The sequence below is a fragment of a genome, unplaced genomic scaffold, assembly GCF_019419815.1.
Source record: "Pyrus x bretschneideri cultivar Hongxiangsu unplaced genomic scaffold, Pyrus_bretschneideri_v1 Contig71, whole genome shotgun sequence".
NCBI classification, from domain to species: domain Eukaryota; kingdom Viridiplantae; phylum Streptophyta; class Magnoliopsida; order Rosales; family Rosaceae; genus Pyrus; species Pyrus x bretschneideri.
This window is the reverse complement of record NW_025999811.1, coordinates 1,762,609-1,782,998: the sequence shown is the minus strand read 5'-3', so window position 1 is coordinate 1,782,998 and position 20,390 is coordinate 1,762,609. Positions and strand designations below refer to the sequence as shown.

Sequence of the window (20,390 nt, the reverse complement as noted above, 5' to 3'; positions counted from 1 at the left end):
TCAGAAAACTTTGAATCCGCCAATGCCTACGCCTTTATTGTCGCGCGTCTGGATTGTGCAGAATAGTGTGTCATGAGGATGACTGCGTGCGTCTGAAGGTATAACTTGAACTTCTGAGTTGCAACAACTATCGCCAAAGTTAGCTTTTGAGTTTCTAGTAGCATTGATGAAAGCTTTTGAACTATGAAATACATGTAGTCGGCTCCCCAGCTCATCTCGTATGATGGTAGAGCTTATTGTTGCTTCAGATACCGTTTAACATGTAAATAGATCATTCGTTGCTTCCAGTTTGGATAATAAAGAGGTGATGTCAAGTTCTCTTTCAAGTCTTTACATCTAGATTGGCGAGCCTCGTCCTAAAGTGCATGCTTTTTTGTTAGAGTGAAAGAGTCTGCCAGAGTTAGATCTTCTTTCATGATCAATTTTCTGAACAATAGGTGATCTGCTGAAAGTCATTTTTGGAAGGCCACTCTAGCTATCTAGTCGTTGCATCCGACTATCTTTGTTTTCTCTTCTTTGAACCTTTTCACATAGTCATGAAGCGACTCCTTTGGGTTCTTCTTTAAGTTGAACAAGTGGTCGGACTTCTTCTTGGTCGAGCGATAAGATGAATATTCTTTGGTGAAAATCAAAGAAAGTTCGTTGAAACTTTGGATGGATTGTGGCAGCAGGGTGTAGAACTAATCTTGCACCTCACCTTGTAGATTAGTATTGAATATCTTGCACATGAGATCGTCGTTGTTTTGACAGAGGATCATTGTACTTCGGTAGTGCTTCAAGTGTCTCTCCGGGTTTTCATCTCATTTGAAGGATGTGAAATGTGGCATGCTAAACTAGCGTGGAGGCTCTACTTGCTCGATCTTGTCTATGAATGGTAACCTACTTATGTTGGTCATGTCCCGTCGTAGTGCCTCATAGGTGACCTCATTACGTTGGAAGTCACCTAATTGCTCTGTCAAAAGTCTCTCTACTTCTTCCTAAATTTGCCTTTGTTGAGGTAGCGGAGCTCTCAGCTACCTCTAGTCGTGACCTGTTGGTCTAGGCTACTCTTCCATGTGTTTGACTTATCTATACCGCAGTTATGGTGCATATGGTACGTTCTTAGCAAGTGAGCGAGTTCTTCGCAGACTATCGGTTGAACTTGAGCCGGATTGAGTGACTGTTTCTCTCTGTTTATCATGCTGCCTACTTTGATGTGAGGTGGATGATGCTTTTTGCGAGCCTAGCCACGAATGAACACTACACCTCGAAGGTTGCTTATGTTGATTATTGGAGTGTGACTCTAACTGTGAGGGTATGCTCGTCCGTGGGCCTAACCGAGAGTGCACGCTCCTTCCGCGCACTAAGATGAAAGTATACGCTATCTCAGGGACTCAGTCTGAAGTGTACATCATCGGAACGCTCGGTTCATGGCTGGTTGAATGGCTGCTTGCTGGGACACTGCTGGAGAGGTTTTTCGTTTGCCCTTGTCCTATTTCGGGTCACCTTGTCCATAGCACGTTGCATCTCAGTGCGTTACAAGAGTTGATTCACCAAGGTTGCCTGCTGTGCGAGGCGCTCGCCAACTCTATGACTCAAGTGATGTTCTTTATTTGGGTTAGAAGAGCTTGGAAGGAATGTGTCTCCTTGAGTAATGGAAATGTGGTAGACTTTAGGTGCGAGATTTGAGTTGGGAAATGTCAAATCCGCAGAGAAATGGGATGAAAATGCCCCCGGTTTAATTGTTGGCTCATAAATTTGGAGTCGGGACAGTTGAACCGACCTTGGTCCAGTTTGGGCTGCAAAGAAGGCCATGGAAGTGGGCCAGGTTTCAAGTTGGACCACATGAGTGGGTTAGGTCGTAGGCTCGAATCAGGCCACTAGAGCGCATGGGCACTGAGCTTCTTTTGGCGCAGATTAAGCTTGCACAAAGCCTTGGTCCTGGGCACGGCTTGGCAGGTCCTAGGCTCGGCTCGGTAGATCCTGGGTTTGGGCCCGTGTAGCTTGGAAGGGTGTGGGGCACTGGGTTGACGTGGCTTGGGCCTGTAAGCCTTAGGCAGTGCATTGTGCTCGAAATTGGCCTAATAGGGCAGCAACTTGGGTTGCCCTTCGCGCCTGGGCTTGTTGCTCCCCGTGAGGCGTGGGCCTTCCAAAGATGGCCATGGTGGTTGCTACGGTGACTGCCCTGCAGTGGTGGTGCCACTCCACTTGTCGTCCCTTTTAGTCTCGTGGATTGTCGTGGTCTCATTTCTTGATCATTGGAATTTCCGTTCTTCGAGGTTTCCGAATCTATTATCATTGTACGTCTCTTTTATGTTTTATCTAAGAATTTTTATAAACAAAAATTCCAAGAGTAAGAACGTACGAAAAATCTATAAATGAACAAGAAAATGAAAAACCTTGAATGCAAGAGTCTTTTACGAGCGTGTGACTCAAACTCTCAATGAAAGCACCAATTTGTGGATGCAAATTTCCGCCTTCTTCTTCTTGGATGAAAATGCACCTACAAAACAATTAACACCTTAGGTCAAGGCCAAGAGCCTTACGCACCCACGATATTTTTTTTGGGGGGGGGGGGGGCGCTTTGGCCGAAGAACCTCCGTTGCCAAAGTTAGAATTTGAGGGGAAATTGTTTAGAAAAATTTGGAGAATTTAGCAAGAGAGTTGGACTTAGGTTTTTGGAGAAATGAGGTGGTATTTATAGGGGTGTGGCCGGCCTCCTTCGGAGAGATGGGAACTAGCCACATTTGGTGGTTTTTGGGTGTAATTGCAAGATATTATGTCAAAATAATATCTTGCAATCAATTAGTAAATTAATTAGAAATTAATTAGAAAATTAATTAATTAATTAGGAAATTAATCAATTAATTTAGGTAATTAATCCTATTTTGAATACATATTTTGGAGGTTACCTTATGGGGAGAATTTGATGAGGATGAATGAAATAGTTTTTGAATAAATACCTATTTCAATCACTTTGGACCTTGATTGAGTTGTGATTGTCCGTTGCTTACGCGTGGGAGTTCCGGTGCGCCTTGAGGGTAATTTTGTCTTTTTAACTTAAGAATCCATGTGTCGCTTCCATATTTTTTTTGATTATTTTTGGCTCCACAGATCGCACCTAGGCCTTTGAAAGTTGCTCCTCATATTAATATAATTCTACACAAACTCTGAAAAATATTCACTTTGGGGACAATACATAATGTCGTGGGTATTCAAATTGCAAAGAACACAAACTGTAGGTGTTCCTTATGAGAATCCAAACCAATCCATTGCAGCTTATGACTCTCTTAAGGGTCGGCCAACTTCTGGAATGATGAAGGCTATGCTATCGTTGCTGTCCACAAAATTAGAATCCAAATTTTAGCATTCAGCAAGAACAACGAAAATGAAAATAAATAAAATTTTATATGCATAAATAATCAACTAAGAATATGACAAACACAAAATTATTTAAAAACAATCTCTGGCAATAGCGCCAATTTCTTGATAGGATTTTTACCACCTGCAAAAGTAGGTAAAAAAACACTTAAAAATACTTGCAAGGGTACAAGGTAATTGTAGTATAATAGCTTAAGCAAGGTCATTGTCCACAATGATCTTTTTAAATAATTTATGTTAAAACCAAATCTTAGTTAATTATTAAAAAAAAAAGAGTTAGAAAAGGTTGATCTTGGAATTTAAATAATAAAAATGAATTTTAATTAAAACAATTAAAGAAATCGGCAAAGTAAAGAAAACAAAAGAAAACGGTTTTTGAAAATCAAGTTGTAAAAACACTGATGTTTTGCCATTACCTTAACAATCCGACATACTTCTTCCAATTACTTATTACTTATACATGCATACTTGGAAGGTTAGATTTTCCTAAAGTATGCTCTACTTGGACCCCTAATCTAAAATGTTTATCAAACATGCAATCCGTATGTGGTATTCAAATCAAATCTAAACATGCAAGACTCATTAAGTTTTATGAAATCCTTTGAAAAACCAGGCAACCCTTAAGACGTGGTATTCATCCTAAGTAAAATTACAATTATTTACCACAAGAAGCCTTCGTCAATTTCAAGGACAGCCCTCCAACCAAAGTTGCTTCAAATTACTATTCTAAATATTATAATGGTAGCCAAGCATTAAAACAATTAGATAGTTTAAACTCAGTCATTAATAGTTCAAAACGTGCATGCATAAGTAAATTGAAAAGAAACTACATATTCTTTCTAAGGCTTGTGGCCTAACCCTAGCAAAAGAAAGATAGTTACGTACAATCATAATTAAAAAGCAAAATAATATTAAAGGTATGGACAAAAAACACCTTGTCAATAAACTTGAATTGCCAAAAAGCTCTCTAAACTAAATTCTCCAAAATAGGGCGTCAAGAACCCTAATGGCTACTTAGCCTTATTTATACTACTACAAAAATAAAATCCTTCTAGAAAAGGTCTTCTAAAAACTAGGAAACAAATTATGTTAAAGTAAACTAGGAAATATAATTACAATCAATTATGAGAAATTTGCCCCTTCAAAGATCAACCACGTTCATATCCTAAATCAGCTGCAAAATAAGCCCAAGATGCTTTATATATATAGCTTGAGATGTCCTGAACATATTTGCAGAAGGGCTCGAACCCAAAAGACACCATCTTGGACGCCAAAAAGCCCAAATAAGCCTGAAGTATCAGTTTTGACAGCCTCACGTGCTAGTTCTTTTCATTGCCATAAATTAATCGCTTGGTAGAAAAACTTACAAACAAGTTGAAAGACACGTGAACATCCTCTAATTGGAATTACTCTAAAATTCATCTGTTTAATAACCTTTTGCTAAAAAAGGAGTCGTATGTCCTACATTGGAAATGTTAATTAAAGTATCAAAATCTCACCAAAATAAATGCCAACATACTAAAAATATATAATACAAAATCGACTCATCACTTGCATAAAACATCGATATGATATGGAGCATCACTCGGGCGTAACTATGTAAGACAAGGTGTATGGACTAAAAGAGGAAGATGATCTTTTGAGTCATATGTGAAAAAGGTTGGGGTTCGACCATAATACCAATTGACAATATAAGGAGTAACTCATCTTATAAGCCCTTGCATTGGTATATCCCTCACCAAAGTGGGATATTTTGTCTACACTGTCAACTCTTGACACATTCCTTTAAGTGTGGCCAATTTTCGAACTTGCAAGTGGACAACAAATTGAATGAAGTGTGAGCTCGCTTTTCACACAAAGGACAACTCGCTATAATACTATGAAGAAATTTGAATTGCATCACAAAACTAATTGACAATATAGAGAGTAGCCCAACATCTTATATGCCCTTGCCTTGGCCTATCCTTCATCAATGTGGGAAATTTTGTCCTTACATCGTTAACTCTCAACAATATTATATAGGTTACATGATTACGATGTTGTGTAATTATAGTTGTGATTTCTTGGGGTTAGTGTTGAGTTAGAAAGAGGGACAATCTAGGGGTGGGAAAACGGGTATAGGAGCCGCGAGTCGAGGCGGGTAATCACGATTAGGGGCTGGTACGGGCCGATTCCTAATATTTTAGAAAACAAATGGCCGGGCCTTTTTCATTTATAGGGAGGGCCGAGTCCAAATACTTAGAAAAATGGGGTACTTGGACCGACCCGTTTCTAATTATAATGAACGGTCAAGATTGAATGATAACCTATCATCCAATATTAACCGTTGGTTTCTATCCTAGTTTCTACCTGAGTCCAAGGTTCCATAATTCACTCTCTCAATCTCAGCCACCTCTCCATCTCTCTGTCTTTCTCTCTCTCTTCTCTCTCCCCGAACCTTCTTCTTCTTTTTCTTCAAGTTCTTAATCCTAGCTGGGTTTTCCACAAATCATGCATTTTTAGCTTTTAACCCAAAACCCCAATATGGATTTTGCTAATTTTCTCTGCATTTTCGCCGTGAGGATTGGACCTGTGAGAGTGTCATCTTCTCGATGCTGAAGAAGTAAAGGCTTTCATCGTCATCTCCATCGAGCAGTTGCAGGAGGTCCAAGATGAGCTTGAGAATGTTGTACCTTCATACCTATCTCTGCATGTCCTTGTTGTGCCTGCATAATTAAACCAAATGGAAATTTCTGCATATCCTTCTGTCTGGGAAATCTCTACATATCCTTCTGTTTGGGAAATCTCTGCATACCTTTCTGTTTGGGAAATTTCTACCAATTCAGTGTTCTTGTTTTTGAAATTCAATTGATTTTGAAGGCATGCATGAGTCGAAAAGGGATTCGATTTTTGGGTTTTGATTTTCTGGATATAAGGAAATTAACCCAGAAACAAATAAATCTCAATGAGTGAACTTCTTCTTCGAAGTGTTTTCAAGTTGCAACGATGAGGAAGTGGACAATCCCTTCCGTTCTACTTCTGATCTGCCTTCTCTCACTCCTCCCTGGGTGAACGATGCATTGTTATGAGTAAATGTTTATGAATTTGAAGTTTTTATATGAGATTTGATATTGATTAGGGTTTTTTTGCGATTTGTGTTTGTTTAGGTCGAAAATTATAGGCCAATGCGAAGGCTAATTCCGACGAGCTCGTGAAGGTTGAGGAGCAGATCGGTGCCATTCCAAAACCGAAGAAAAAAAGGTAATAGGACTCGTGAACCCGTCCTGATTCGGCCCGTTTGAAACGTGCCGTGTTAGGTCCGGTTCCCAAACTCTAAATCCTTCTACCCGGCCCATTACATTTTAAAACGAGTAGGGTCAGGTTCCTTCAAATTTAGGCCAGCCCGACCCGTGCCCGTGCCCAGCCCCAGGACAATCCACGTGTGGCTGGTAATAAAATTATGTATTTGTCTACTAATTAATGACATCAATTTCCGAATACCAAAAATATAATTATATATTTGTTTAACAGTAAGCCAAGATATGAATCAACAAAATCATTTCACTTAATTTTTTTTTTTTTTAACAAAATTTGATCTATAAATTTAATATGCCTAGAAAATTTATTAAGTGGACATTACCTTAGACTGACTCTTGTTAGAGCATACTCAGAAGAGAATTTTTATTGTGCATGAAAATGATACATATACAATATATCATCATACGAGTGAGAAAACACTTCAAAAATATGTTCACTTCATTTATATGATAATATATGACAGACCATCATGTGTTCTAAGCATAAAGAAAATCTCTCGTTGTAAGAAGTCGTCCAATTATTTAGCAATTAATGTTAGGTGCGGTGTCAAAATTTCGTTGTGGTTTCGTACAGAAAAATAGTGCCCGTGCCTCTTTGTCTCTTAAAAGGCAGAGAGTAGCTTGGACCCAAAAAAAGGTAGACAGTAGCTTGGACCCAAAAAAAAGGTATACAGTAGCTTGGACCCAAGAAAATAGTGCCCGTGCCTCTTTGTACATATATATTTTTTAGGGGTTTTTTGTCTGTTTGTTTTGACAAGTACAAGCAAGCGAGATATTTTTGAGTGTGCCGATCACATGATCAAATACATTAAATAATAATACAATTAAATGAAAACTTGAAAGAAAATTTTTAACTAATTTTATTATGACACTTAATATATTAAGTCGTGTTTTCAGTACATTGAAAAATTTCTATGCAAACAAACATCTGAAAAAGAAGCGAAAGCTTGCACTCGGAAAATATGAAGCTGCAGGAATATTCAGTGGTGAAAGATGTGTGTTGTAACTAGTTACACGATTCTGCATTTACATTCGTAGAATGTGCTTTTGAATATTATATTATAGCTAGAGAATTTTATGCCCTAGAAAATTGACTCCCCTTGTCATGCAGAAATGTTAGCTTTTTCTGTAATATTATAATATAATCTATACATATATTTTTCAAAGGATAGACTGGTAACTAACATATGACCCCCGATGAAATGTTTTTAAACTCGTCACTTTTTGCTTCTGTGGATATCAGACATGCACGTCACTGGCATTGATTTAGTTAGTTGGAGTTATCCATAACGTTATTGTTATGTCCAACACTCTATTTACATATAATGGTAGCTCGGTGGCTTTCTGGAGGCTTTGAAGTGGCTACCAGGCAGCAGATAAGAGATGGAGGGATATGACGTTAACATGAGTGTGATGAGAAAAGGTGCCTGGACTCGAGAGGAAGATGATCTTCTCAGGCAGTGCATTGAGATTCATGGAGAAGTAAAGTGGCACCTGTTGGATTTATTCAACATAAATCAACCATAAATGGTCTAATATATGTAATAGAAATGAATAAGTTGGAGAACAGTTAAGTTGTGATTTGATTTCCTTATATCAACCCTACATTAAGTGTCTTACATTATAAGTAGGTTTTGATTGAATCCTTGATAATATATGATTATGATATTTTACTTGAGAGCCAAGAAAGGAGAGTTTTAGTTTTCCCTTATGGACGGAATCTAAGATTTTTTGGCTAGTATATAAACATCGGCCCCTGCTAACCCTAGACAAGACAACTAAGACTTCCCATGGAGCATTGTCATCAAGCTAGGAGTTCGCAGAAGAGTTGGTGTTTTCTCTCGATCACGGAAAAACGCACTAGAATTGGTGTTCTCTCAATCACGCATTGTTTGCATGGCTGCTGCACCTTCAACAAGTAAGTGCTTCATATAAATTTTATATAAATGTATATCTTGTGTTTTGATCATACAAACAATATGGATAACAATTGGTATCAGAGCCATTGTTTGTATGGTTAAAACCAAAAAAGAATCAATACCTCATATGTTTTCGATTGATCAACATGCATGTATAAAGTTATAACTATATTTGATGACTGTCGAAAACATTCAGTGTTTGCATAGTTTCTAATTCATGTCAGTTTTAACTGTTCTGCATGATCATTAGTACTTTGGTACTTATAAGGTTGATATGGACATCATCTGCATAATTCAGTTAATCATATATTCAAGCTACAGCCGTTTGTCATGAGAGATTGAATCATGTAGTAAAGTTGTTGTTCATAAAATTGCATTCAATATATGATATAGAGACTGTTCTTCTTGCTCACAAGTGTTGATCATTGTTTTCTGGATCATATATGAATGGTATGACATGATTTATGTGCTATATCAGTAGTGAAGGTTCTCATCTTGCTCATAAGTGTTGGGAATTAGCATGAAGGTAATTGGTATAACACATAAATCAGTGTCAGAAAACATATTGATTCATCTTGCTCACAAGTGTTGGATCAATTTCATTTTTATAAAGTTTTGGGATTGGTTTAATCAATGCCTACATGTTGTGTATATATTAATTTGTGAACATTGTTCAAACCCTAAGTGGAACAAACTACAAAAAATGGAAACAAGACTTGGAAATCTGTCTGGGATTAATGGATTTAGACATGGCAACAAGGGAAGATTCTCCTCTAGAACCTGCTGCAGATGCTACAGTTGATGTCAAAGCAACATATGAAAAGTGGCAGAAGGTTAATCGAATTGCTCTCTTGGTGATCAAGAAGTCCATGTCTGATACAGTGAGAGGTGGCATTCCTAAGTCCGAGAATGCCGAGGAGTTCTTGGCATTTATTGATGAAAAATTCAAGGAATCAGCTAAGGCAGAAACTGGGAATCTCATGAATAAGCTCATGTCCAAAAGGTATAATGGTATAGGTTGTGTAAGTGAGCATATATTAGAACTGCTAGATATTGGTGCAAAATTAAATTCTCTCAAGGTCCCTATGAGTGATCCTTTCTTAGTTCATGTGGCACTTAACTCGTTGCCAAATGAACATTCACAACTGAAAAGCACATACAATGCACAAAAGGAAAAGTGGAGTCTGAATGAACTGATTGCGATCTGTGTGCATGAGGAGCAACATATAAGGCAGGAAATTTTTGAAAAGAAAGTGAATATAGTGACTGACCACCATAATAATACTGCAAGGCAAGATTACAACAAGGGGGCATCGAATCACTCCAAGCTAGGTGCAAACAAGGGTTCCAAAGCTGTCAACGGCAAGTGTTTTTTCTGCAAGAAACCTGGCCACATGAAAAGACATTGCCAAAAATACAAAAAGTGGATTGACAGTGGCAAGGGGAAAGGTAATGTTATGATTTTTAAAGGTGAAGTTTTAGTTTGTTTTGAAACAAATAATATTGAATATGCTAGGGATTCTTGGTGGATTTTGAAACAAATAATATTGAATATGCTAGGGATTCTTGGTGGATTGACAGTGGTGCTTCAATACATATGACAAATTCATTACTGGGATTCATAAGCAAAAAAGTTCCAAAAAGGGATGAAGTCTCAATGATCGTTGGGAATGGAGGAAGAGCTGCTGTTGAGTTCATTGGAACAGTTAGAATAAAGTTACAGTCTGGTTTTACATTAGACCTTGAGAATGTGTGCTATGTACCTTTAATTCCAAGGAATCTAGTATCAGTTAGTCAGCTAGTTATGAAGAATTTTGTATTTTCAATAAATGACAGTGGCTTTTCGATCTATAAAAATTGTCAACTTGTTGGAAATGGTTTGAATGTTGGTGGGATGTTTAGACTGAATTGCAAAGAGTCAAAACATGTAGCACACATGGTCGGACAAAAGAGATTGAATCAAAATGAGACTTCCTCCACTCTTTGGCACAAAAGATTAGGGCATATTTCAATTGAGAGAATAAAGAACCTAAGTAAAAGTGACATACTTCCACCACTTGAGTTTGATAATCCAGTTACATTTATTGAATGCATTAAAGGAAAAATGGTGAGTTCACACAAGAAAGATGCAATCAGAAGTAATGGATTACTAGAGCTCATACACATTGACATATGTGGTCCTTTCCTTATGCCTACGTATGATGGTTATAGGTAGTTCATAACATTCATAAATGACCATTCGAGATATTATTACTTATATTTGCTTACTGAGAAGTCCAGTGCTCTGAATGCTTTTTAAATTTACAAAGTTGAAGTTGAAAAACAGTTGGATAAGAAAATCAAAACTGTGAGGTCTGACAGAGGTGGTGAATACTATGGAAGATACACTGAACATGGAAGAAATCTAGGACCTTTTGCACTTTATCTGCAAAGTGAAGGAATTGTAGCTCAATATACAAATCCTGGAACACCACAATAGAACGGTGTCTTTGAGAGAAAGAATCAGTACGTTGAAGGATATGGTAAGAAGTATGATGAGTTCTATCAACTTGCCAATGTTTCTATGGGGAGATGCAATTAAAACTGCAAACTATATCTGCAAAAGGGCACTAAGCAAGTCTGTCACTGCAACACCCTTCAACTTGGAACAACAGAAAGCCTAGCTTGGTACATTTGAGAATATGGGGATGTAAAGCAGAAGCAAGGGCATATAATCCTCAGGAAAAGAAGTTAGATCCCAAAACTATAAGTTGCTATTTCATTGGTTATCCATCGAGAACTAAGGGATTTAGATTTTATTGTCCTGGAAATTCAATGCATTTCATTGAGACAAATAAAGTGAAGTTCATAAAAGAGATGACAGAGGGAGTCTCAAATCACAGCTTGGTTTTTGAAGAACAAGATGAATCTAATTTACAAGAAAATGTAGAAGACACTGGTGTGCAGACTTCAAACATAAGCCATAATCTTCTCTTGCCACAAGTTACTGAGGATACTGAGAATGTTGTGCAAAATAATTTAATGGATGCCACTGATGATACCATAGGCAACATGGAAGAACCGAATGTCACTAATGATGCTATACATGAACCGGTACAAGTTACAGAACCAATTCCTGAAGTCCTTGCACCTGTGCTTCAAAAATCTACAAGACTGAGGAAGTCAACCATCTTAAATGATTTTGTGCTGTATTTGAGTGAAGCAGATATTAATATTGGTGAACCTGTAACTTATAAAGAAGCTATAAGTGGATTGCAGCAAGAAGAGTGGGTGAAAGCCATGGAGAGTGAACTTGAATCCATGAAAAAGAATAAAGTGTGGGAACTTGCAGTGTTACCAAAGGGAGCAAAACCAATCGGATATAAGTGGGTATATAAGACCAAGAAGGACTCCAAGGGAGAAATTGAAAGATTTAAGGCTAGACTTGCAGCCAAGGGATACACTCAACAAGAGGGAATTGATTACACTGAGACATTTTCACCGATCTCAACAAAAGATTCATTCAGGTTTGTAATGGCTTTGGTGGCTCACTATGACCTTCATTTACATAAAATGGATGTAAAAATTGCATTCTTAAATGGCATTTTGGAGGAAGAAATTTATATGCGACAACCTGAGGGATTCATTTATGCAGATGGTAAGAAATTGGTCTGCAAACTCAGGAAGTCGATTTATGGCCTAAAACAGGCCTTAAGACAATGGTACTTGAGGTTTGATGAAGTCATGCAATCACACGGTTTTATTGAGAATTCTGAAGATGAGTGTATATATTTTAAATCCAGTGGGAGACACTTCACCATATTGGTGCTTTACATGGATGATATTCTTATAGCAAGCAGTAACTTGACCTTGTTGCATGAAACTAAAATAATTCTCAATGACAACTTTGAGATGAAGGACATGGGTGAAGCCTCTTATGTCTTAGGAATCGAAATCACTCGTGACAAAAACAGAGGCCTACTTGGGCTATCACAGAAGAGGTATATTGAGAAAATACTCAAGAGGTTCAATATGTTAACATGCAGTGGCTGTGATGTACCAGTAACAAAAGGGGATAAGTTGAGTAAACTGCAAAGTCCCAAAACTGAAGCTGAAAAGCTTGAGATGAATGATAAACTATATGCTTCAGTTTAGGGAGCCTAATGTATGTACAAGTATGCACTAGACCTGACATTGCTTTTGCATTGAGTTTGCTGGGGAGATATCAGTCGAATCATAGACATGCTTATTGGATTGCAACAAAGAAGGTGCTCAGATATTTGCAGAAAACCAAAGACTATAAGTTGGTATACAGGAGAAGTGACAAGCTTGAGTTGGTCAGCTATTGTGATTCAGATTTTGCAGGATGTCAAGACTAATTGAAATCAACCTCTAGCTACATTTTCATGATGGTGGGAGGTGCAATCTCGTGGAAAAGTATGAAACAAAAGGACATAGCTACATCTAGCATGATGGCAGAATACATGGCCTGTTTTGAAGCTACTTCTCAGGCAGTATGGATTGGAAAGTTTATAGAGGGAATAAGAGTTGTCAATATTGTCACAAATCCGTTGCAGATATTTTGTGACAATACTACTGCAGTTTTCTATTCAAAGAACAACAAGAGGTCTTCTGGGACCAAACACATGCATATCAAATACAAGTTGATTAGGGAAAAGATTAAGCAAGGGTTCATAAAGATCAGCTATATTGATACTACATCAATGCTTACAGATCCCTTGAACAAGCCACTTTCAGTCATGTCTTTCAAGAAGCATGTAGAAAATATGGGATTGATCTCGAACTTTGATATGTTGAGTTAGTGGAAGTAGAAAACTGTCTTTTAGCTGCAGTAAAATAAGTAAGCTAAACTCACTGAGCTTTGACTTTTGAGATGTGGTTTGTTTCCGAGGTTGGGTTTGAATAAAGATTGTAGTTTAATTATTTGTGTTCAAATAATGCATGCATATTTAATTCTTTTAGCATAAGTTTATTTTGGAATAATAAAAGTTTGCGTTGGCAAACATGCAGAATGCTTGAAAAGCATAACGTGTCATTTTGGAATGATAAAAGGTTTGCATTGGCAAACATGTGGACTACTTAAAAGCATAAGAGTGACCTTGGAATGGTAAAAAGTTTGCATTGGTAAACATGTAGACCGTTTAAAAGCATAAGGTGTGACTTATGAAAGTAGACCTGAGATGATACAGAGTAAGACCGTTCTTGAGTTAAAGTTCATCTCTAGATCATAATCTGATGGTTTTCATGTGAATGGTTGACTCAGTGTATGTGAGTATGAAGGTTCTGAGATGAAATATATTTACAACCTTGTTAATCCTACATTGAGAAGTCCATTTGACAGAAATTTGAATTAAGGATGGGATTGGATCGCAGTGATATGGCCATTAAAGAAACAATGACCTCCGACATATGTTTTGAGGCATGATCATTACAATTAGTAGACCAAGTGGGAGAATGTTGGATTTATTCAACATAAATCAACCATAAATGGTCTACTATATGTAATAGGAATGTATAAGTTGGAGATCAGTTAAGTTGCGATTTGATTTCCTTATATCAACCCTACATTAAGTGTCTTACATTATAAGTAGGTTTTGATTGAATCCTTGATAATATATGATTATGATATTTTACTTGAGAGCCAAGAAAGGAGAGTTTTAGTTTTCCCTTATGAACGGAATCTAAGACTTTTTGGCTAGTATATAAACACTGGTCCCTGCTAACCCTAGACACGACAACTAAGGCTTCCCATAGAGCATTGTCATCAAGCTAGAAGTTCGCAGAAGATTTGATGTTTTCTCTCGATCATGGAAAAACGTACCAGAATTGGTGTTCTCTCAATCACGCATTGTTTGCATGGCTGCTGCACCTTCAACAAGTAAGTGCTTCTATAAATTTTATATAAATGTATATCTTGTGTTTTGATCATACAAACAATATGGATAACAGCACCAACTTCCTTACAAAGCAGGTATGTATGTCAACATGTATATATAACTTTGAAACATGGATATGTGTATTGCTAGTAAAGCATTTCACAGTATTTCATTCTAAGACCTTTGCCAATTCGTTTCGAGTCGGATGTTCTGCTTATTTAATGCTTTAGAACATGCTAATGCGTGGCCACGCGGAGACGGACAGTCCCACATCGGAAACTTCCTCAAGAAAACACATTGCAGACATATTCGTAGTACGTAGAAAGATGTTATAAACTTTGCATTGTGTATATGCAGGCTTAAACAGGTGCAGGAAGAGCTGCAGATTAAGATGGTTGAACTATCTAAAGCCAAATATTAAGAGAGGGGACTTCACAGAGGATGAAGTAGATCTTATGACTAGGCTTCACAAGCTTTTAGGAAACAGGTATTAATTAATAAATAAACATCTCTCCCATTTCCTATCCTAGCTTAGGGACACTCCACATCGTCCTTATTATTGTATTTGTTGATGTCCATAATCAATTCAGCTCATATGCTTCTATTATGACGTTCACTACATACATTTTATGCATGAGAAATGCTAAGGAGATTCTCTCTAGGCTCTCTACCATCACATGTTTTTGGCATAATAACTATGCTCACATTGTAAAACAAACCCTACAAAATATACTTCCATCTTGATGGAATAAATCATTGGTTATGCACATGTTCGTGCCCCTACCAATGTTGTTAAGGAGTACAATTCTAGTAGTCAATATGTGAGATTAATTTTTCTTCACCAAACATCGTTGGAAAAAGCAGAATTTTGACATGGATGGTCTTGTTGGCCGAATCCCCTTAGTAAATCATTTACTTTGTGAACATTTTTCTATGTTATTGGATTCATGTTTGGTGTTTGTTTTACTTATGGATAATCTTATTGATATTGTCCTCGAATATGAGTTAATTGAATCATGTTTCTTAATACATGTGACCCAATTCAAATAAACACGTGATTAGGTAGGAATGTGGGAAAGTTAGTTGTCTGGATGAATGCGATACTACCCATACTAATTTTACACCTAAATCACATCTCTAATAACAACTTCGGATCTATCTAACCTGATTAAGAGCATTGGCATGCTCCTCGTTGTATGAATGGTACTGAATTATCATTTAAGGGACCTTAAATTCTCCCTGTGGTTAAGTATTTAAGGATATTCGAGATGACAATGATCATGAATGAAACCACTGAAGAAATAAGAGTGAAATATCTTTGCACCACCTCCAAAAATGAGCATGCATCTTTGATTTAAGGTCAATGGGTTGTCTCCTAACTGGGAACACACCACATGTGGCCGGCCTGGAGCCTGGTGATTGAGCAGTTTACTTGCTTTGGAACGACCTTTTGGGACACTTAGGTCAAACAATGATGCTACGACGCACCTCCTTACCCGAAGTAAGGATCTTATACCCACAAGCACACTTTGCCAAGCCTACTCATTAGAGAAATTGATCTTCTAAATCATCCCTTGCAAAGATACGAAATCACCATTTTTCACAGTGGATTCAAGGGAATATATGTAGACTAATCCAACCAAAATGCGGACCATATAAATATTTATGATTTTGGTTAATAAATCAACAAACTGGTCACATGTTTGTCCACACACATTGCTGTTAAACCTCTTGGCCGATTAAAGTTTCACCACTCTACTTTAAGGTTCGGGTGACTGGATAATGCCGAAGAGTTTATATCGACGGTTTTCGATAAAGTATTGCATGTATGTTGGGTTTATAATTGAACATCGAATTCCTATGTTCACCTCAAATAGCCTTGCCTAATGATCATAAAGCGCAATTTAAATGATCACTCGGATTTTGGTAAACGTACCAAGTTTTCGGTTCCTGCCTAGGGTTATGCAATCTTGTACGCAGCTATGTTGGTTCGCCTTGAGGCTCATTGCCACTCAACCTATATGACATTATAGTTGGTTACTAGGTACGAACCTGACGATTTTCGTATTTACGCATTTGGTTGTGCATTCCATGTGCTAAGTTACGTCACCGCAACATACCAATATGGGTCCTTAAAGAAAGATGTGAATCTTTGTGGATTATGATTCTCCTTCACCTTCGCTCTCTTAGAACCCTTGCACGCAATCTCTTTACCGCTCATTTGCGGGTTGCCACTTTAATGAGACAGTCTTCCCTCCGTTAGGAGGAGATAGGAACGCCAACGCTCCTGGAGAATGATGTAAATTTGCGTGGACGTTGCCCACTATGTCTCATCTCAATCCCCGTACCGCACAAGTGTGATAAGCAAGTGCGATGAATTTTAACTTTCAGAATGTTGCTCTAAACGCATTCCTTTGATCTAGCTAAAGTGACGAGATCGTATACTAGCTGCAAATATGCTTGCAAAGATAAACATATTTAACGGACATCGAGTCAACATCCCTGAAGGGTGTGCCACCCCTATCGGACGGTTTAGACGCCCCTGTTGGACGATCTGGTACACCGGCGGATAACCAATCAATCTGTCTTGGCCTGGAGCATGTCAAATCACTCAGTTCGTAGGATTCATTTACCTAGAAGAGGAAGACACGACACAACAATGAATCCATACCTGATAGTTGTCTCAAATCATTTCCATCTTATGAGATTAATCTAGATTACTCCCGGCACTTGAAGTTCTTGGTCCAGTATACTAGTTTGGATGAGCTAAATGGAATTGAAATGAGATTACCATCGATGATGTTTTCATTTATATGGTAGCTACCGCTATAAATGAAAATCGATGATATCAAACCATGTTCCATTGATTAAGTGACAATGTAGAACTTATTGGACAACCGAATTTACAATCCAGGTTAAATTCCTTACCAAAGTGTGTTTGGACCAGTCGTTCCCACACTGCCCAAGGTAATCCTATTATGTTACAAGAGGGAAAATAAGCGTTATGAGATGAATGAAATAGTGCGATATGATGCACACCTTACGGTGCAAGGTTTCTCTCAAAATGTCATATGATTGATAGTAGCATTATGAAATATGGTTAATGTTTCTCCATGGGGATAGAGATATGAAGATTTACATGTAAGTTCCCGAAGAATTACATAGACTGGTTCAAATAGTTCCAAAACCACGGAACACCTTCTTAACTTGTTTGAGGCTTTCACTTACAATCCGACGGATGTGGTATACCTATCTAAGTGATTATTTGATTAGTCAAGGATATGAATTATGCCCTTGCGTGTTAAAGTATGAAGTCTTATTCCGAATTGCTAGAGTTACAATTTATATCGTTGACACAAATCTCACTAAGACTTTGGAAGAGCTTGAGAAAACTGCCTTGCACCTGAAGATGGAATTTGAGATGAAGGATCTTAGGAAAACTCGTTTATGACTTGACTGAAGTTGAAACATTGTTCTGATGGTATTTTGGTCTACCAGTCAAACTACCCCCTGAAGGTGTCACCTTTGAGTATACCCTTGATCATCCATATGTTATATGCAAATGAGACCCTTGAAGATGTTATGGAATTTGAAATTCCATATCTAAGTTCAACTTTGCGCTTTGTTGTACTTAGCTCATTGTATTTAGATAGGACATCTCATTCGCTATTGATCTTGGTAAAGATGCAACACCACGTCTACACACATCCACTGAATTGGTATTAAAGACATACCCTAAAGGTACTACAAGGACAAATCCCATTGCATCTCGAGCGGATCTAACCCCCCTAATCCTCGAAATGATGCTTGCCTTGTTTGTTATGTTGACGTATGTTACTTATTAAACCCACACAAGGCAAAATCCCCAAATGGTTATGTCTTTACCGTTAGGGATATCGCAATATCTTGGAGGTCCATGATATGACCTTAGTTGAGAAATCTTCAAATCGTTCCAAGACTCACCTCACTTCACTACGGCACAAGTGAGGCATGGTTAGGAGTTCTTGTTGAGCATATTCGAAGTACTTGCTGTGTTTTCATCCATCGTTGAGTCCTAACGACGATCCATGAAGATTATGCCGCATGTATTAACCCGACCAAGCCATGATACATCAACGAAGTCAACTCCAAGACATATTGCATCTACATCTACATCAGCAAAACATTAGGACATTGAAGTCATGCAAGCTGATCCCAGACAACCTTGTCGACCTTTACACGACGTCACTATCGAAGTTAACCTTCCAGAAGCTTGTCCGAGGAGTTGGTATGCCTAACTATCATATGCAATGCTTGTAGTTCTTATTTGGAAGCTATGTCAAATTCAGGGGGAGTATCCAGAAGTACACTCACTTGATCTTAATATACTCTTTTTCCCTACGATTAGGAGCATTTTTCCCACTGGGTTTTTGCTACCTAACTAGGTTTTAACGAGGCACCCATCCTGGGCTGATCATACCCTTATGAGCTCTTCTACTTGCATCCAAAAGACATATAGTTTTGACTTAATGCAACTTCTTACTTTTCTCCTTAGTCTATGGGTTTTTCTCCCACCTTGAGTTTTACCATAGCGAGGTTTTGTGAGTTTTAATTTTTATGCATTCTTCCGTTGATTTGAGACTCGTATTTACTCATTATGCCGACGACTTCATCAACTGTACTTGCTTCATCACTGAAGACCTGATACGCCATTTACTTGAGTATTTACACACTCAAGGGGGAGTGTTGCAATCCTATTAGATTAGGAATGTGATTGTGTAAATCCTACTATATCTTGGAATATCTCTCATATTCTTCTTAGGAGTTGATTACCTATTAAGAGTTGTAATCCTAAAAGTGTAAGGAATTAACCTTCCCTACTACTATAAATAATGACATAATGGAGTGGAATAGAACGCACCCACAATTACACATCTCTGTTTTCTCTCTACTATTGCCGCACCCCTCTCTCTATGGCCTTCATAATTGTTCAGTAAATTATGCCTATAACAGATACAAACTTTTCACATTTAATACATATTGTTTTGACCCATTTTCCATAATACCTATAAAATCCCCGATTCGTATTTTAATGTAAAAATAAATAAATTTTAAAATTTTAAAAATTGCCGAAATTTTCAAAGTATTTTTTTTATAGCAAAGTTGCCTAATAATAAACCTCGGTATTTTTCACATATTATACTAATTTCATATTTGACTAATTATGATTGGTATTGACCGAGCCTTGTAGTTTGAACTTAGGCCATCTCCAAGCGAAGGCTGGTCAGCGGGCCGATGGGTCAGATGACTCGTTTTAACCCTGTCACAAAAAACCATCTTCAACCGAGGGCCAAAGGGCTATAGTATGAAATGTGAAGAATTGAAATAAAATAAGGTAAGACAGTATGAAATAGTGAAAAAATATGTGAGAAATGGTGTAGGGAAAAATTAGAAATTTAAAAAAAGAAAAGAAAAAACAAGTGGGCTGTTAAGAAAAAAAAAACAAAAGTGGGCTGAAATAACAAAAACACAAAAAGGAACCGGGCTGGCCAAGTGAAAAGAGAAAAAAAAAATCAAAGTGGGCTAGCTGGTTGAAGATGGTCAGCCCTCTGGCTCTCTGGCCTGTTCAGATTCCGTAGGGTCTACGAGTCTTCTGGCCTAGTCTTTGATTGAAGACGATTTTCGAGCTATTTTTGACCTTCTGATTCTCTGAACCGCTCAAGGAGATGACTTTATGACCGAATCTTGGGCTTATTGGATACAGTGTGTGAAATCTGTTCATTACCATTTAATTTGAAAGACCCCATTAAGCACGTCAAAAATTACTCGGATTAGTATAGCGGCTCATCCCTTACGAGTAAGGGCAGAACTGTCCTTTTCAAAAGAAAGCAAAAACTTCCCGGTAATTTCCGATCGTTCGGCCTTGAGACGCGCACGTAGCGCCTCCAGCGGCCACCCAT

At 37.8% G+C, this 20,390-nt stretch overlaps 1 protein-coding gene across 1 annotated transcript; it reads left to right on the top strand.

Moving 5' to 3' along the window:
- The first annotated feature begins 8,038 nt into the window (after positions 1–8,038).
- On the top strand, positions 8,039–14,945 carry LOC125472668 (transcription factor MYB114-like). Its single transcript, XM_048574341.1, has 3 exons — positions 8,039–8,146; positions 14,524–14,546; positions 14,809–14,945. The coding sequence occupies exons 1-3, from the start codon at positions 8,040–8,042 to the stop codon at positions 14,943–14,945; spliced, it is 267 nt and encodes an 88-aa protein (XP_048430298.1). The 5' UTR covers position 8,039.
- The last annotated feature ends 5,445 nt before the right edge of the window (positions 14,946–20,390 follow it).

Bases quoted from the DNA above. Each gene is read 5' to 3' on its own strand.
- LOC125472668 (XM_048574341.1), top strand. From the start codon at position 8,040: ATGGAGGGATATGACGTTAACATGAGTGTGATGAGAAAAGGTGCCTGG. The intron at 8,147-14,523 runs GCACCTGTTGGA...ATATGGATAACA, and splicing joins ATTCATGGAGAAGTAAAGTG to GCACCAACTTCCTTACAAAG. The intron at 14,547-14,808 runs GTATGTATGTCA...GTGTATATGCAG, and splicing joins CCAACTTCCTTACAAAGCAG to GCTTAAACAGGTGCAGGAAG.